General features: G+C 38.5%; 1 protein-coding gene across 5 annotated transcripts in view; it reads left to right on the plus strand.

Annotated features, from left to right (window-relative positions):
• Nucleotides 1-380: 380 nt before the first annotated feature.
• Nucleotides 381-13,910, plus strand: part of LOC134077005 (alpha-tectorin-like) — a 28,893-nt gene continuing 15,363 nt past the window's right edge. Inside the window, exons 1-9 of one of the 5 annotated variants that reach the window (XM_062532345.1) lie at nt 381-516; nt 1,501-1,617; nt 1,753-1,776; nt 4,254-4,331; nt 5,911-6,186; nt 7,694-7,795; nt 9,221-9,322; nt 10,850-10,942; nt 13,556-13,677. In XM_062532345.1, the coding sequence (XP_062388329.1) occupies nt 4,274-4,331; nt 5,911-6,186; nt 7,694-7,795; nt 9,221-9,322; nt 10,850-10,942; nt 13,556-13,677 (753 nt within the window). In that variant the 5' untranslated portion in view covers nt 381-516; nt 1,501-1,617; nt 1,753-1,776; nt 4,254-4,273. Of the gene's footprint in view, nt 524-1,500; nt 1,618-1,752; nt 1,777-4,253; nt 4,332-5,056; nt 5,169-5,910; nt 6,187-7,693; nt 7,796-9,220; nt 9,323-10,849; nt 10,943-13,555; nt 13,682-13,910 lie in introns of those variants that run through there. The other 4 variants (XM_062532343.1, XM_062532344.1, XM_062532342.1 and 1 more) reach the window with 4 other exon arrangements.

The following is a 13,910-nucleotide window of genomic DNA, read 5'->3' on the forward strand; positions in this document are numbered from 1 at the left end:
TTAGTGAGATCATGATTAAATCCCTACAATTGTTTTTCAACTGCTGCCAATTGGCAGATAACTGGTTTCAGTGATGCTTGATATCCTTTAAATCTTCTATTTCATGAAAAGCTGTGGCTTGTGCTTACATCAATGAGGCCTGCGTCCCCTCATGTCACTCTTAATGAGCAGATTTCTGTTCATACATTTTCTGTTCTACATGTAACTTTAAAAGCTGGATTTGCCAATAGTTCTCGTCGCTGCCTCCAGGTCACATCTAGGTTACTCAGAGATTCATCTGACACCGGTCAAGGCATCAAGGAAGAGAAGTGAATATTTGAGAGAGGGTTATGGGAGACCTATAAAAATCAGTAGAACTGGTTTGAAGATTGCGTGCGAAATAGTAGCCAGTAAACAGCATCAGCCCATATATAAATGAGATAGATGGGAGCAGATGTCATTGATCCAGCAGAGACCCAGGAGAGAAGAACAAGAGCGTTGACATCATATTATTCTGCACAACCTCAACCACATTACGTAAGATGTACAATGTATTTGAGTATATTTTTGATGCAATTTTTGGGATAGTTGAGTTGATTTTAATCGTATATAATGTTTGCAGAGGTGAAATTGATGGTGACGATATCTGACCATTTTGTTGCATTTTTGATTCAATGCTAATAGAGAGAAGCTTATCTTTGCAAGTAGGCTTTGAGTACTTAAAACAATGGCTTTAACAGTCAGTAGTACAGCCTTTGGTGAGTAAACCATAGACTAATCAATGGGTACTTATTACTGCTGACGTAGGTTGAGATGGCGTCTGCGCCTTTTGTCTAATAATCTTGGTTGTGCCCGGTGCGTTACTCCAAGAAAAGTTCAAGTTAATTTGAGACACTGATGATGGGCTAGGCCCGAAGCGTTTGTGACCATTCAAAGCAAAATCAGTCGCTTTGCGCACAACGTTATTTTGAGAAAATCCACAATAAACAAACTTCCGGGTTAAAATGCTCAATTTCACGTTTTTGCATAATTCGACAGTATACAGTCTACAGTTTCATATCGTGCACTAATTTCACGGAAAAACATCTTGACTGTTAAACCCGGCGAAGATTCAACACATTTGCAATCATTCCAGTTGTCCACTCACTGCTTAAAAAGGTGATTTCTCCTCTTCTGGCATCATGGCAGGGTCAACTTTGGATGCGGTTAGCTTAGCGATAATTTGTGTAATACCCTCGATATATATATCGTTGGAAAGCTTAGTTTATGGCCGTTCACGTGAGCAGAATAACTTAATTTTGTAAATTTTACCGAAACGACTGGTTTCGCTTTGCAGGGTCACATTTGTCCTTGTTTGTCAGAGCCTGCGTTCTCTACTTTTTTACTACCTTATTACTGCTGAGACTGTTTCACATGATTGCATTTGTGCCTCCAAGAAAAGTGTTGAGAATTGTTAATGCTAAGGTATTGAATGGCAATTAAGCATTATTTTGTCTTTGTGGATGTGATGTTGCTGTGCAGATATCAGCTGCTGAGAAGAGTGTTCCCTGTCTTACTTGTGAGAGAGACCAGGTGCAGCAGTCACCATGGGCTTCACTGTCTATGTGTGTGTCCTATCTGCAGTAATGCTGATGATGGGTAAGGCAGATTCCTCCACTCACAACAGATGTAACATTAAATTTCACTGATTTGTGCCATTCCACTGGTGCTATAACATTATATGGTTATGTTAATGTTCTGGTGCTAACATTTTATGCTCTTTTTCATAAACAGGTGTCAGCCTTTCAGCAGCACAAGGTAGGCAACACATTCAGAATTCAATTAGACTTAAGCTTTTTTTTTATTTTTCCATAAAGTGTATACATACATGCATAAAGTATGAACAGCTACTTATACAATCATCTTACGACTAATATAATAAATACAATGTGTCAGTTGACACATGATCAGTCTTTTGATGAGTCTACACAAATAATGTTTTTCTTAAAGGAGAACTATGCAATTTTGTTTAGCTTAATTTACTTTAATTAAACAGCTTCCGAAGTCATTGGAATGGTTAAATGCCTTTTTTCGGGTTGAATGGTGGCCGTTTCACTTCCACTAGCGTCTGTGAGCGGAAAAACCACCCTTGCAACTTTGGTCTGGCAGGTCAGTGCACTGTCACACAGAAAGTCTCGCAGCCTCGTGATCATGCTCATGAAAAGGCAGACTAACCAATTGAGGAGTCTTGTCAAATATACCCACTAAAGCTGTAGGGAAAGCTCTGCAGAGAAACCTGCAAGCGTAAAACGAGAAAACAGCGAAGAAATCGCCAACCTTGCATAGTTCCTCATTAAAACTAGAAAGTCCAGTAATAACATGAAAGTATAAGACGCAATAATAGTTTTCTATGCAACAATACAATCAGGTATTGACCGCATCTCTGTATGTACCGCAGTTTATTAAACACAAAAAACTTTTGTCTGAAAATATTACATTTCAGGTAGTTACTGGCATCAAGCTATCCATGGCATGTATGAAACCACTCAATTTTGGGTTGAGTGCTCACAAGGGACCCAGTGGCCCAATGAAACAGAATCAGTTAGAGCTTTAATCCAAAACAAGAATGAAGAAAAGAAATGATGTGTAGCCCGCCCAAATGTATTAACATCATGGCTGAACATTTGTTAGATCAATGTATAAACCTTAGTTGAAAGACGGTAAATTATGGTAATTCTAATATTCTGATTCTAATTTTAAGAGATAATAGTCTAAATGGGGAAGATAAGCCTCACTTGTTTCAGCTTAAACAGGAGAGAGAACACAAACTGCTGCTCCATTGCTCTGCTTTCCCCTATGAGTGCGCAAACTCTGGCATTCCAGGGGTCATTTTCTTCTGGAAGACGAGAAAATAATACTAACCCCTCCCTGTTAATCCACTCACATTCACTCAGTGAATCGTTTCTAGATAAACATGACTGTTATTGTTAACACAGTCCAAATGGTTACTGGCATGGAAGGATTAACTTACTTATCCCTCTAATCTTTGTTTGTGTGTTGCCTGCTTTGTTCTCTGAGAACAAACACAAAGAGAAGGAATGTCAACCTGCTGGCACAAATCCAGACTTTACTCTCATATCTCCTTTCACCAAGCATGACTAGATTTGGGACTCACTGAAGCATGACTGATAACATGGCTGAAGCAATGCAGACTAAACCAGGAAGGATGGCCATTGTTAAGATTTACAGTTTTTTCCAATTGCTTACACACAATTTTTCAAACCGAGTTCTTTTTAACAAAATTTAAGCACAGGTATCCAAACGCCACACTCATTTTGCATAATTCCTAGATTCTTTGCAAAATGAAACACTTTAGTCAAAACAAACACACTTCAGTCAAAACAAACACACTTCAGTCAAAACATACACACTTCAGTCAAAACATATACACATATTTGTAAAAATGCTATTAGTTGTCATTTAACAAACACAGTCCTCAATGATCAGACACTATTGCAGCCAGTTTCACACTGCAGTGATAAATGCAAAACGCATTTGTAAAAAGAAAAATTAGGAAATAGCATGTGCTAGATTTTTGCCCAGACATTGTTATGTAAGGGATCATTTAGATGTCCAAAAAATAGTGACAAACCCACAACATTCTTCATGATTAGTTCGACATAGGGAAAGTGTACATAGGTCTATAAACTTGCACTTGCACTGTACAACACTGAAGACTGCTGTAGACTGAATATTTCAAGTATCTCTTTCAATACTTACAATATTTCTAACCATAATCAGTTACAGTAATCAACCAACAATGAAATCAATTGAACAAATAAAATCTGTAGACAAACAAAAACTACTGCATAAAGTACATACACTTTGACTCTGAAGAGCAACTACTGCAAAAGCAACAAGACTGTATAGCACACCTGAGTGCTGCGTTTTCAATTTTGCACATGTGTGCTTACACACCTGGTGGATGTGATTATCCAATTCGTTCATTAGTGCAGTCATTGGCAATCCGGGGCTTTGTATTGACAAGGAAGTAACCTCACAATCCTTATCTGTGTCTAAGGTGTGGAAATGTGTGTAGAGTTTTACAAATCACTGTGTGTAATGTTTTGAAAAAAGGGTGAAGCAGACATTGTGTGTAATGTTGTGCAAATCTGTGGAGGTGTTTTGCTCCTTGGAGTAAAATTTTGCGAATTGTGTGAAAAGAAATATTTTAGTGTGTAAACAATCGTAAAAAACTGTAATTTAGCAATAACAATTCTTTGCTTTTGGCCCAGGCACTCCATAGCGCCCCCTTATGTCACTGCTATGTTGTTGGCATATACATGTACGTTCAACTATACCCACCAAACTTGGTAGGTGTATGTACCTCCATAAGACAAACAACTTTTGTATACATACCATTATCCACACCCACAAGAAGTGAGGTAATTGAGATTCTGTACTTTTTTGTTTTTCAGTAGTAGTATTCGTTCATGTCTCGAGAACCATCAAACACTACCTCATTATCAGTGTCAATAATTGGAAAGAGTCCATGTTCATATGACATTTTTAGTGTCTGTTTATTCTAGACTAAGAGGTGATGCGCTGCATCACCAGTAATTGACGTCTCTTAAACATGATGTGTGAGTGAGCAGGACATATTGGCCGTGTCCAAAAGTCAAGCGTGCACGCTGGATAGTACCTTCTTTCCAGTAGCGTCTCAGTTAGCTTACTCCTCAGTATGTGTCCCTACCTACATTTGGACAACGCAAACTAGTTGGCGTCACCTGACTCGGGGAGGGGGGTGTGTTGACGTTTTGCATGACGTGTGGAGCTTGACCTGCGCTGCGCAATGGATTATGGGATATCTGAGGCCAAAAAAGATGCATCTATGCACTCTTGGAAATCACGCCAAACGAAGTACCAATCTAGTGAGAGCGCTTGACTTTCGGACAGTCTATTCTGACGTAACTTCCGGAAAATGCACACTGCCCAGTGTGTGTACTTATGTTTCAGACACAGCCCTTGTCTCTCGTTGGTCTCTCCTTCATTCCTCCATCATTCTGTCCCTGTTTCCTTCACAAAATTAATTAGAAGGAGGGGCTATGACCGGAAGAAAGAAGGGGGGATGGATAAAAAGACAAATGAAAAGGACTTACCTGTCCTATACATCTCCTTCGCTTACGAGGAGAAGTCAAATCTTGGCAGAGGTAATTTTACACCAATGAGGACACATTTATGAATGAAGAAATTGATTTTAGCTAATGAAATACTACACAATGCTCCTTAAACAACGTAAATGAATTTCCCCTGGGGGATCAATAAAGTATCTATCTATCTATCTATCTATCTAAAGCAGCTATGCAAAACTTTCAACGTTAGTAGGCCTATAGGCTACTGTATATAGCCCATTTCTTGACCACCCCAAGTTAGCATGAGCTATCAGGCTGCACTCTCCCAAATTAAAGTATAACTCTCACCAACTCTCTTCTTGCATGTTCTAATGTTAGATTAGGCATCTTCCCATAAATTCTCTGAGTAGTTTGGTTTGGTCGCCTCGATTGGCAGTGATAATAACAAACTTAGCAGAGAATACTAGTAACAATATCAGCATGGTTCTTGATGCTACTGACTGCACGAGCACACACACATGCAAAAAAAGTGGCCTGTGTACTGAGAGGGCGTGTCGAGTAATGTGGCAAAATAAAAAATTAAATCTCGATTGTACTATTTTTGTGATTGTTTGGTGCCAGAATCGAGATAAAAAAAATTGAAATTCAATTAATTGTACAGCCTTACATGTACTGCAATTATACTGCAACATTGCCTCTCCTGCACACACAGATAACATCAAAAGCCTTCAAACCTTTCGATAAAAAGTGTACACATTTGTTTTACACTTCTCAATTTAAAACACCAGTATGTAACATTTTGCCATGTGTACTTTTGTAGGTTTCTCAACGATTGCAACATCTCCAGCAACACTGACTACTGCAGCCTCTCCAGAGCCAACAACAACAACAACAACAACAACAACTGAAAAGACAACAGCTACTTCTGTGTCAACTGCAGTAACATCATCAACAACTTCAACATCTCCATCGAGTACAACAGTAACTACAGCAGCATCTCCAGAGCCAACAACAACAACAACTGAAGAGACAACAGCTACTTCTGTGTCAACTGCAGTACAGTGGTGGCTGGTGACTGTAGAAGAAGCAGAAGAAGGTGTGCTGCAGGGTTGTTGGGGGTGTACAGAGAATGAGGGTTGAAGGAGAAATCTGGCGAATTCTGTCAGTACAGATACAAACATGGAAACTCTTTCTACTTTAAGCCCACCCTAGCGCTGCCATTAAAGGGATATTCCGCCATTTTTGGAAATACGCTCATTTTCCACCTTCCCTCGAGCAAAACAATCGATATTTACCTTGTTCCCGTTCATCCAGCCATTCTGTGAGTCTGGCGATACAACTTTTAGCTTCAGCCTAGCATAGATCATTGAATCGGATTAGACCATTAGCTTCTCGCCTGCTAGCTTCATGTTTAAAAGTGACTAAGATTTCTGGTAATTTTCCCATTTAAAACGTGTCTCCTCTCAAGTTAGAAAGTGCAATAAGACCAACTGAAAATGAAACCTGCCGTTTTTCTAGGCTGATTTGACATGGAACTACACTCTCATCTGGCGTAATAATCAAGGCAACTTGCAGCTACTGGCACTACTACTGCTTGTTGTCTATGGGGACTATTTTCAGATGCTGCGTAAGATATCACTGCGCCTATGGTACGTTTGCAAGTTGCCTTGATTATTACGCCAGATGAGAGTGTAGTTCCATGTCAAATCAGCCTAGAAAAACGGCAGGTTTCATTTTCAGTTGGTCTTATTGCACTTTCTAACTTGAGAGGAGACACGTTTTAAATGGGAAAATTACCAGAAATCTTAGTCACTTTTAAACATGAAGCTAGCAGGCGAGAAGCTAATGGTCTAATCCGATTCAATGATCTATGCTAGGCTGAAGCTAAAAGTTGTATCGCCAGACTCACAGAATGGCTGGATGAACGGGAACAAGGTAAATATCGATTGTTTTGCTCGAGGGGAGGTGGAAAATGAGCGTATTTCCAAAAATGGCGGAATATCCCTTTAAAGTTTTATACACTTTTTTTTAATACACCGTTCTGACCCTGCATGTCAATGAGTTATACAACGTTGGTTGCTCAGTAAAAAGTTTGCTTTATTAACATCCAAGCAACTGAAATGAATAGGCCTAGTTGATTTTTTCGATCCCCATAAACTCGTCTTTCCTGTAGTATCACAACTTCTGACACGGTACAGTCCCTCTGATTCTGATTGGATATTGGCAGCACAGTCAGCTCAACTGATTGGTTCATTGATGAAGGCGCTTAATCTAGAACTTCTGGCTAGACGGAGGAGCTTCCTTCCTTATGCCATTCATGCCCATGTCATCTTACAAACCACTGGGATTTGGAAGGTTTACAATAGGCGATCTTATATCAAATAGGAGATCTTGAGGAGGAAGACCCTCCGTCCGGTAATTTTCCAATTTGACAGATTTCAGGGACAGTGTGTTAAAAAGTAATTTGTTGTTGTTTTAATAAGTGTGTTGGTTAAATGTATGTAGATTATTACTTTAATTTCTCTGAAAATTCCTGAAGTTTAGGGTGGCTTTTCCTCAATGGAGGAGCCTCTTTTGTTAAACAACTGTAACATCTCCATCAGGTAGTGCGGAAACATCTCCAGAGCCAACAACAACAAGAACCGAAGAGACCACAGCTTCTGGGTCAACTTCAGCACAGTGGCAGTTTTTAGAAGAAGAGGAAGGTATGCTGCTGGGTGGGGTGATTGTGCAGAGAGTGAGGGTGTTAAGCCCACATTTATGCTTATTGCTATGATTTAATGGCAAATTAAACTAGATGTAGGCCTACCATAGAGTGGTACAAAATGTGATTGCTGCCCAGTCCTGCGCTTCCTCTCTGCAAAAATAAATCGCTTGTCAATTTGTTTCCATCTCCTACTCCATCCTCACCATAGTGACAGCAATTTATTCAGGAAATACAGGAAATATTGAATTAGTTCATCATCCAGCAAGTAAATCAAAAATTAAATGTGTAACTGTTTCAGACATAAACATCTGGTACTTAGGAATAAGACAAGTGTTATGAAATTATTAAATAATAGCACAAAAAAACAACGCTAATTGTTGTAATAGACCAATATTTCAAAAATAAAATTTCAATAACTGTAGCCATAGTCTGAGAGCCCATTTCATACTCTTTCTGGAGATGCGTTCATTTAGTTAGCATAGCTTGTCATACCTCTGTCATCCAAATGTATTATTTTTTAATTTTGTGTTACAATGATTCCATCAAAAATGCAATATAGACACCTCTTAATTACTTTTTGAAAGACAGCGTAAACACATCTGTAGATAGATGTAGTCATTTGCCAAACATTTTGTTTATAAATTGTGTAATGGGGAACCCAATGTGGGCATCTGAAAATAGTCTGCAATTTTTCTTCTGATTTCACAAGATTGTTACACAGTCAGTATCAACACATACAGCATACAAATGTACATGTGAAATCTATGGGTAGAAATCTTTATTCACATAAAAAGTCTTTAGCTTGAACACTTTTTCAGATAATGACATGATCTGAACTTTGCTGCAAATTTAGATGAGGGTTGCAAATGTGCCAAAATGTGGCGAAAATGTTTTTCTCTGGATGTATTAGGTATACTGTATCAAGCTAATATTGTGGCTAAGTTAGTTTAAATGGTTACTCTTTAGCTGGTACAATTTTGAAGCAAATCTGAGATGGTCAAGCATAAGGCATTTGTTGAACTGAGGTGGAATGACCCCCATAATTCATTAGCCTTATCACCAGACTTTGAGAGTGAACATTAGTCAGGGGTGTCTGCGCTCTATTTCTACTGCAAAAGAGGTGTGATCAATGAGTATAATTCAAATGACTGGGTCTAGTGAAGTCATCCAAAGTACTCTCGCTGACGCCTGGTAGCCTCCTATATACCGGGCTTTACATTATGGTAGAGGTCATTTTCAGGAACTTGATAGATTTCAGTGAGGTTGTGTTTAAAAAGTAATTTGTTGTTGTTCTAACATGTGTGTTGGTCAAATGTATATAGATGTTATTACTTTAATTTCCCTGAGAAGTTTAGGGAGGATTGTCCTCCTTTTCCTCAATGGAGGAGCCTCTTTTCTTAAACAACTGTAACATCTCCATCAGGTAGTGCGGAAACATCTCCAGAGCCAACAACAACAAGAACCGAAGAGACCACAGCTTCTGGGTCAACTTCAGCACAGTGGCAGTTTTTAGAAGAAGAGGAAGGTATGCTGCTGGGTGGGGTGATTGTGCAGAGAGTGAGGGTGTTAAGCCCACATTTAAGCTTATTGCTATGATTTAATGGCATATTAAACTAGATGTAGGCCTAGAGTGGTACAAAATATGATTGCTGCCCAGTCCTGCGCTTCCTCTCTGCAAAAATAAATCGCTTGTCAATTTGTTTCCATCTCCTACTCCATCCTCACCATAGTGACAGCAATTTATTCAGGAAATACAGGAAATATTGAATTAGTTCATCATCCAGCAAGTAAATCAAAAATGAAATGTGTAACTGTTTCAGACATAAACATCTGGTACTTAGGAATAAGACAAGTGTTATGAAATTATGAAATAATAGCACAAAAAAAACAACGCTAATTGTTGTAATAGACCAATATTTCAAAAATAAAATTTCAATAACTGTAGCCATAGTCTGAGAGCCCATTTCATACTCTTTCTGGAGATGCGTTCATTTAGTTAGCATAGCTTGTCATACCTCTGTCATCCAAATGTATTATTTTTTAATTTTGTGTTACAATGATTCCATCAAAAATGCAATATAGACACCTCTTAATTACTTTTTGAAAGACAGCTTAAACACATCTGTAGATAGATGTAGTCATTTGCCAAACATTTTGTTTATAAATTGTGTGATGGGGAGCCCAATGTGGGCGTCTGAAAATAGTCTGCAATTTTTCTTCTGATTTCACAAGATTGTTACACAGTCAGTATCAACACATACAGCATACAAATGTACATGTGGAATACTGTAGGTAGAAATTTTCATTCACATAAAATGTGAAGTCTTTTGCCTGAAAACTTTTTCAGATAATGACATGATCTGAACTTTGCTGCAAATTTAGATGAGGGTGCTCGCTGACGCCTGGTAGCCTCCTATACCGGGCTTTACATTATGGTAGAGGTCATTTTCAGGAACTCAAAGGGATAATCCGGAGTGAAATGCACTTTAGATCAATTTTTCGGACTATTGGGGGTACATACGTTGAGTTGACACCAAAATCATGTCATTCGGATGTATTTTGAGAAAGTTCGAGCTCACCGTTTTTAGCCAAAACTCGTAGGCTGGAAGTGACCGGGGCGTGTCCTTTCGCCGCTACAAAACGCTATTTTTATACCTCTTCTACTGTTCCAAACAACACTACACTTACGTGGTAGTGAGTAGAGGGTCCCTAAAGCCAAACCGAAGTATCCCCACGTCTTTATGTGGTCGGATAGAGAGTCCAGAATGAATTTAATCAAGTCAGTACCTTTCCGGAAATGTCGCTGCTGCAGCTAGCAACGTTTTAACAACACTTTACTAACATTTCTAAAGTGCATTTCACTCCGGATTATCCCTTTAATAGATTTCAGTGATGTTGTGTTTAAAAAGTAATTTGTTGTTCTAACATGTGTGTTGGTTAAATGTATATAGATGTTATTACTTTAATTTCCCTGAAAAGTTTAGGGAGGATTGTCCTCCTTTTCCTCAGTGGATGAGCCCCTTATCATAAACAACTGTAACATCTCCATCAGGTAGTGCGGAAACATCTCCAGAGCCAACAACAACAAGAACCGAAGAGACCACAACTGCTTTTGTGTCAACTTCAGCAGAAATAAAAGGACCTGGTGAGCATTCTTGTCATATGTTTTTCTCCTAAAGTTTATTAATCAAACTATTTCCAGATACCCTGATGCATAGGTAGCTACTAGTCTGCCAAGTTTTTCTGCGAGAGCGATTGTTGAAAAAACAAAAACAAATGTCAAACTGATCATTGCATTATTCCATTTGCCAGCAACAACAGGGTGATTGTTAATATACATTTTTTTATTAGCTCAGGGGAGGCTATTCCTATATTGACTCATATCTTGTAAAGACGCATCCCATCACCCCCTGTCTCTGTTGCAGATAGTAGTAGGCGATGTACCTTTTTGTCCACAGTGCTACATTTAGTAGTATTTGAGTAGTGGTATTTTCCACAACAGTGGGTATAGTGAAGTCTTCCAATGTATGTATTTTCCAGACTATGTGTTGTTCTGGAGTATAAGTCGCATCAGTCCAAAAAAGGGCCATGAAGAGGAAAAAAACATATAAAAATTGCACCAGACTATAAGTCACATATTTAGACATTTATTTCACAAAATCCAAGACCAAGAACAAACAGAGGCTGTAACTGGACATACAGTAGAGAATGTTAATGAAGAGTGAATGGTGGCAAGCTGAGGTAACAGGAGGGCCAGAGGATAATTTACAAAAGAGTGCATCTGAGGAGGGGCTGTAAAGGCTCGAAACGTTACTGAGTAAATAAAAACAAACTTTATTGGGAGCTCTCCGGTGCGCAGATCTTCTCTTTTTCTTAGAAATGTTGAGAATGCAATGCCATCAAGAATTGAGCGATGTTAAGGCACCAGCCTGCAGAGCAAATGTTCAAAGGACTTTATACTAAGGAAAGCACTCTTGTCAGCACAGATACATCTCCAAGAAGCCTGGAAAAGATCTGAACAGCTTAATTTAAGTGCGTTCCATTTTACGTTCCATTACAATTTCCAGCAGATGTAGAACTTGAATGTGTCTAAACAGTGAAATAAGGTTTCACTGTCAAGTTACAAACAACGTTTGTAAGATCAGAATAAGACATTCTAAATTGATCGTGATGCAAAGCTGCTCAGATCTTTCCAGGCGCCTTCGAGACATCCACAAAACTGTTCCCACAAAGTTGGTAGCATGGACTTGTCCAAAATTGGTTAATGCTGAAGCATTCAGAGTTCCTTTCACTGAAACGAAGAAGCCAAGCCCAGCTTGTGGATGGCCCCTTCCTCTTCCAATATGTAAGGTCCATAAAGACATGGATGAGTTTGGTGTGGATGAACTTGACTGGCCTGTACAGAGTCCTGACTTCAACCCAATAGAACACCTTTGGGATGAATTAGAGCAGAGACTGAAAGCCAGTCTCTTTATCCAACATTGGTGTGTAACCTCCCAAATGCGCTTCTAGAAGATTGGTAAAAAAAAATCCCATAAACACACAACTAAACCTTGTGAGAAGCCTTCCCAGAAGAGTTGAAACTGTTATAGCTGCAAAGGGTGGACCAACATGATAAACCCTATGGATTAAGAATGGGATGTCACTTAAGTTCATATGTGAGTCAAGACAGGTGACCCAATACCTTTGGCAATATAGTGTAGTTTAATGGATGTTGATATGCTAACATTGCCAACTAGCTAACTTGCCAGTGAGGACTTTTATTTCAAAACAGTTGTAGGATGGCTGAATAGTTAAATAGTTGAGTAGTTTTAATGGTTACATTACAGTATTTCATAGTGAATTATTGTAGTGAGGAATTTTATCTTGAAACAGTTTCAGCTTAAAACCTGAGACAGACAGTTGCTGCAGGTGGCCTGAACAACTGGCCTGGCCTTCTAATTGCTTGATGTAGTGTAATCACCCCAATGTTAAGTCTGTGGGGACATTTTTAATAGTTTTTCATTTAAAAAGTATAAAAGTTACAAAGAGGAAAAATACAGTACAAAGCCCACATCTAAGTAAGACCTACGCAACAGTTTTCATAAAGGGTTAAGGCTGCATTAACTGCTTTAGAAGAAGTCAAATAAGACGACTCTGGAAGAACAGTACAATGCATATTCATGCACAGTAATAAGAAGTCTAGGAAGAACAGTAAAGCGCATTTTCCTGCACTGTAATAATAACAAGCTTAGGGAAAACAGTACAGTGAATTTTCATGCACTGTAACTAGAAAATACAATTCCAGGGAATTACCAGTACATGAAAATGCAAAAATGGCTGTTGAGAAAAATATTGTTGAATATTCTTTAAAATATAATCGTAGTACAATAATGGAGGTCAGAAAAAAGTTGGTCGGAGTCATAGTCAGTGAGTAGTGACAACTGACAGTTGGAATGGCTGAACAGTTAAATAGTTGGATAGTTTAAAAGAACAAAAAACTGCACTCATAAACTGCTTTGACAAGAAAGGTAATTTGATTGACAGGATTTGGTGAAAGTTTAATCAATCAATTTGAATTCAAGTTTTTATTTTATCCACTGGTGACCCTGTAAATTGAAAATTAATTGATTTAAATTCACAACAAAGTAGGCTATTGGTCTGACTTGACTTTGTCAGACATTATTACTTACTTTCTGATGATTAACTGTTATGACAAAAACAGATTAAGAGCTGTGACAAGACAGATAACTTAATTTACAAGGTCTCTTCCTTACAGCTATATTCTATCCCTATGGACTTGGAGACTACGTGAACAACCGTGAACTTGATGGGAGTTCCCCTCCTATCAAACTGCTTCAACCATTTACATTTTTTGGAGTGACATACAAACAGACATTTGTGGGTAGACACAAAGGATTTTTATCATGTATGGCCTATTTTTAATCATATACAGTGCTGTGGAAAAGTATTGGGCAAGGCTATGCAAACCTCTTGTACAATTAGTAGTGTCTGCTATTCATCTAAAACAAATGCCATGATCATTAGACTTTAATGAAGGTGTTCAGTTAATGATCTATATGGTGGTATTGATAATATGTCAGTTACTGCTGTTTGCCTTTGCACAACTCCTT

This window comes from Sardina pilchardus, chromosome 3 (assembly GCF_963854185.1).
Source record: "Sardina pilchardus chromosome 3, fSarPil1.1, whole genome shotgun sequence".
NCBI lineage: Eukaryota > Metazoa > Chordata > Actinopteri > Clupeiformes > Clupeidae > Sardina > Sardina pilchardus.